This window comes from Enhydra lutris, unplaced genomic scaffold, assembly GCF_002288905.1.
Source record: "Enhydra lutris kenyoni isolate GAN:26980312 unplaced genomic scaffold, ASM228890v2 scaffoldscaffold4, whole genome shotgun sequence".
NCBI classification, from domain to species: Eukaryota; Metazoa; Chordata; class Mammalia; order Carnivora; family Mustelidae; genus Enhydra; species Enhydra lutris.
In genome coordinates, this window is record NW_019154088.1 from 21803728 (window position 1) to 21808156 (window position 4429).

Consider the following 4429-nt stretch of genomic DNA (forward strand, 5'->3'; position numbering starts at 1 on the left):
TTTGGCTCTCACCACTTGTATTTCATATTGAAGTAGAGGTTCCAGCCAATGCAATACAGCATGGAGAAGAAACAAATGCCACACAGTCTGGAAAGGGGGAAGTAAACTTATCTTTTAACAGTCAACATAACTGTCTGAGCAGAAAACTCAAGAGAATCTATAAAACAACTACTAGAACAAGTTGGTTTAAGAAAGTCAAATGTTATGCTCCACAAATAAGTGAAACCATATGATAATTGACTCTCTCTGCTTGACTTATTTCACTCAGCATAATCTCTTCCAGTCCCGTCCATGTTGCTACAAAAGTTGGGTATTCATCCTTTCTGATGGAGGCATAATATTCCATAGTGTATATGGACCACATCTTCCTTATCCATTCGTCCGTTGAAGGGCATCTTGGTTCTTTCCACAGTTTGGCGACCGTGGCCATTGCTGCTATGAACATTGGGGTACAGATGGCCCTTCTTTTCACTACATCTGTATCTTCAGGGTAAGTGCCCAGAGAGACTATGGACTCTGGAAAACAATCTGAAGGGTTTGAAGAGGTGGGGGGGGTGGGAGGTTGGGGGAACCAGGTGGTGGGTATTAGAGAGGGCACGGATTGCATGAAGCACTGGGTGTGGTACAAAAACAATGAATACTGTTATGCTGAAAATAAATTTAAAAAATGATTAAAAAAAAAAGTCAAATGTATGCCTACCATATGACCCAGCCGTTGTACTCCAGAAATTGATCCAAGAGAAATGAAAGCATATGTCTATAAAACATCTTAAACACAAATGTTCATAGCAGCTTTATTTCTAAGAGCCCAACTCAGATTAATTGAGATGGTCAGCAACAGGTGAATAGACAAGTTGTTTTATAGGCATATGATGGGGTAGTACACAGCAACAGAAAGAAACAAAGTCTTGATAAATATGACTACGGAAGAATCTCAAAATATTTATGCTGAGAAGAATCCAGGCAAAAGATACGTATGATTTCTTTTTTGCAAATTATAAAATATGCAAACTAATTTCTGACAGAAAGGTTCCCTAGAAATGGGGATGAGGAGGGTTGAGAGAAGGATTACAAAGTGACATGAAGAAATTTTGGGGTGATGTATGTGTTCATTTTCTCAACTGTAGTGATGGCTTCATAAATACATACATACATCAAATCCTATAGAATTGTTGAACTTGCTGCACTTTATTGTTATGTAAATTATGTATTAATAACAGCCATTCAATATCATTCTATGAAATATTTTCCCTTACTACGGTGCCAATATTCCTGTGTAACATAAAATGCAAAAATATTTCTCCTGTAGTTTTCTCCAGGCTTCGTGACTGTGGTACTCTTAATGCTTGGTAAGTACCATTCCTCTTAAAATTTGGATTCTTTCTTCCATGGTGTCAGCAAAACCTTTAACTATTATTTATCCATGAGTTTTATGCCCAAGGTGACACAGATTTCCTTTCTCTTTCCTCAGGACAAACCTGTGGAGCCTCAGTGACTCAGATGGAAGGCCAAGTGACCCTCTTAGAAGAGGCTTCTCTGAATGTGAACTGCACTTATTCAGCATCAGGGTCCCTTACTCTTTTCTGGTATGTCCAGTATCCCAGTGAATGTCTACAGCTCCTCCTGAAAGGCATGAGGGACAAGGAGAAGAAAAGCAACAAAGGATTTGAAGCCACTTTTAATGGCAGATCGAAATCCTTCCACTTGGAGTAAGGCTCAGTGCAAGCCTCAGATTCAGCTGTGTACTACTGTGCCCTGAGTGACACAGTGATGGGGACTGCAGGGGGACCTGAGCACAACTTCTGAGCAGAACAGGGCCCTGGAAGCTGAGTGTCTTTTCCTGATGCAGTCTGGTTCCAGCACAATCTGTTGTTTGTCTGTCAGTGTCTGGTTGGTACAAAATCATACAAATGACTAGAGCGTAGGAACCAGCAGCAACATTCCCCAATCCCAAGTGTTCTTTAGTGATATTAAAACCAGTTCAATGCCAAGAGTTCCTCAGCCAGGGTGTAACTAATTTCAAGGTAGAATTACACAACAATGAAGTGGTCTTGGAGTGCCCAGTAGGTTAAGTGTCTGACTCTTGATCTGCTCAGGTTATGATCTCAGGTTTGTTTGATCAAGCCCCAACATCAGACTCCCTGCATGCTGGGTTGGAATTTGCTTCTCTCTCTTTCTTCCTGTCCTTCTGTCCCCCACCAACTGACTCTCTCTCTCTCTCTCCAAAATAAATAAATCTTTAAAATAAACAAACAGTTATGGATGAATTAGTCTCTTGTTCATCTTTGTGGTGAAATTCCAGGCTGAGAAGTTGTTCAGGCCACCCTGGTGTGTGTTGCTGTGTCTATGACACTTCTAGATACACACAGTGTGCCTGAGAAGGTGGCCTCTGTCAAATACCTTCCTGACAGAGTATAAGCAGGAGAGGTGGTGGGAGAGCTTTAGTGCAGAGCAGAGTTTATTAGAGAAAGAATGGAAAAGAAGAAAGGAGGAGGAACACATGTACCTGGGCAAGGAAAAGAGAGGCCAGCCACCTTTGCCGTGGTTTCTTTTCTAGTAAATCAGGTGATAGACACAGACTGATATTCAACATAAGGGCTGGGGACAGAAACAGAATGGAGGAAGAGGTTCATATTTTGGCCAGATAAATAGCTCAGTTGGCTTTCTGACGGTAAGAACTCAAGTGAGATCATTCTCAGTGCCCAGGAAATATGGTGAGGGAAAATGCTCTTGCACTGATGTTTCCTAACAATACAGATTGATAGGTGATATGGGAGGAAAATCCTGTAGATTTCTCTAACTCCTGTTTTGTAATGTCTCACAGAGAGCCACAAATCAGGGAACTGGAGAATGCAAAGGAGTCAGCAATGTAGTGCAAAAAGTAGTAGAGACCCCAATATGGACCCTCAACTCTATGGTCAACTAATCTTTGACAAAGCAGGAAAGAATGTACAATGGGAGAAGGACAGTCTTCTCAATCAATGGTGCTGGGAAAACTGGACAGTCACATGCAGAAGAATGAACCTGGCCCACACTCTTACACCATACACAAAGATAAACTCAAAATGGATGAGAGACCTACATGTGAGGCAGGAATCCATCAAAATCCTAGAGGAGAACATCTGCAGAGTAACTTCTTCAACATCGGTCACAGCAACTTCTTTCAAGATAAGTCTCTACAGGTAAGGGAAACAAAAGCAAAAATGAACTTCTGGGACTTCATCAAGATAAAAAGCTACTGCACAGCAGAGGAAACAGTCAACAAAAGTAAGAGGCAACCCACGGAATGGGAGAAGATATTTGAAAATGACATTTCAGATAAAAGGCTGGTATTCAAGTTCTATAAAGCACTTTTCAAACACAACATCCAAAACATAATAATCCAGTCAAAAAATGAGCAGAAGAAATAACAGATATTTCTCCCAGAACACATACAAATGGCTAACAGACACATGAAAAAATGTTCAATATCACCAACCATCATTGAAATACCAATCAAAACCACAGTGAGATACCACCTTACACCAGTCAGAATGGCAAAAATTAATAAGACGGGAAAGAACAAGTGTTGGTGATGATGTGGAGAAAGGGGAACCCTCTTACACTGTTGGGAATGCAAGCTGGTACAGCCACTCTGGAAAATAGTTTAGAGGTTCCTCAAGACATTAAAAATAGAGCTAACGTACAACCCAGCAATTGCACTACTAGATTTTTATCCTAAAGATAAAGGTGTAGTGAAATAAGGGGCACAGGCACCCCAATGTTCATAGCAGCAATGTCTACAATAGCCAAACTGTGGAAGGAGCTTAGATGTCCTTCATCAGATGAATGGATAAAGAAGATATGGTTCATATATATAATGGAATATTACTCAGCCATCAGAAAAGATGAATACCTACCATTTGCACTGACATAGAAGGGAATATGCTAAGTGAAATAAATCAAGCTGAGAAAGACAATTATCATATGGTTTCACTGGTATGTGGAACATATGGAATAGCCTGGAAGACCACAGGGGAAAGGAGGGAAAATTGGATGGGAAGAAATCAGAGAGGCAGATAAACCTTGAGAGACTCTGGACTCAGGGAAACAAACCAAGGGTTACAGAATGGAGGGGTGGGGTAACTAGGTGATGGGTATTAAGGAGGGCATGTGTTGTGATGAGCACTGGGTGTTATATGAAACTAATGAATCCTTGAACACCACATCAAAAACTAATGATGTACTATATGTTGGCTAACTGAACATAAGAAAAAACATAATAGAATAAAGCAATGTCTGTATTGTACTGCATCACTTTGCCAATATGGTTGCAATCTTCTTTGTTTTCTAAGTATTTTTAATGACTTATTTATTTGAGGAGGACTTACAGAAAGGTATACCCAAAATGTTTATTTGTGTTATAAGAAAGTCTAAATAAAATACTGTC

At 40.2% G+C, this 4429-nt stretch overlaps 1 gene segment (V, D, J or C); it reads left to right on the forward strand.

Annotated features, from left to right (window-relative positions):
- The first annotated feature begins 1342 nt into the window (after positions 1–1342).
- Positions 1343–1713, forward strand: LOC111139290. The segment is given in 2 exon segments: positions 1343–1349; positions 1472–1713. Coding segments are annotated over 2 exon segments (249 nt in total).
- Positions 1714–4429: the final 2716 nt, after the last annotated feature.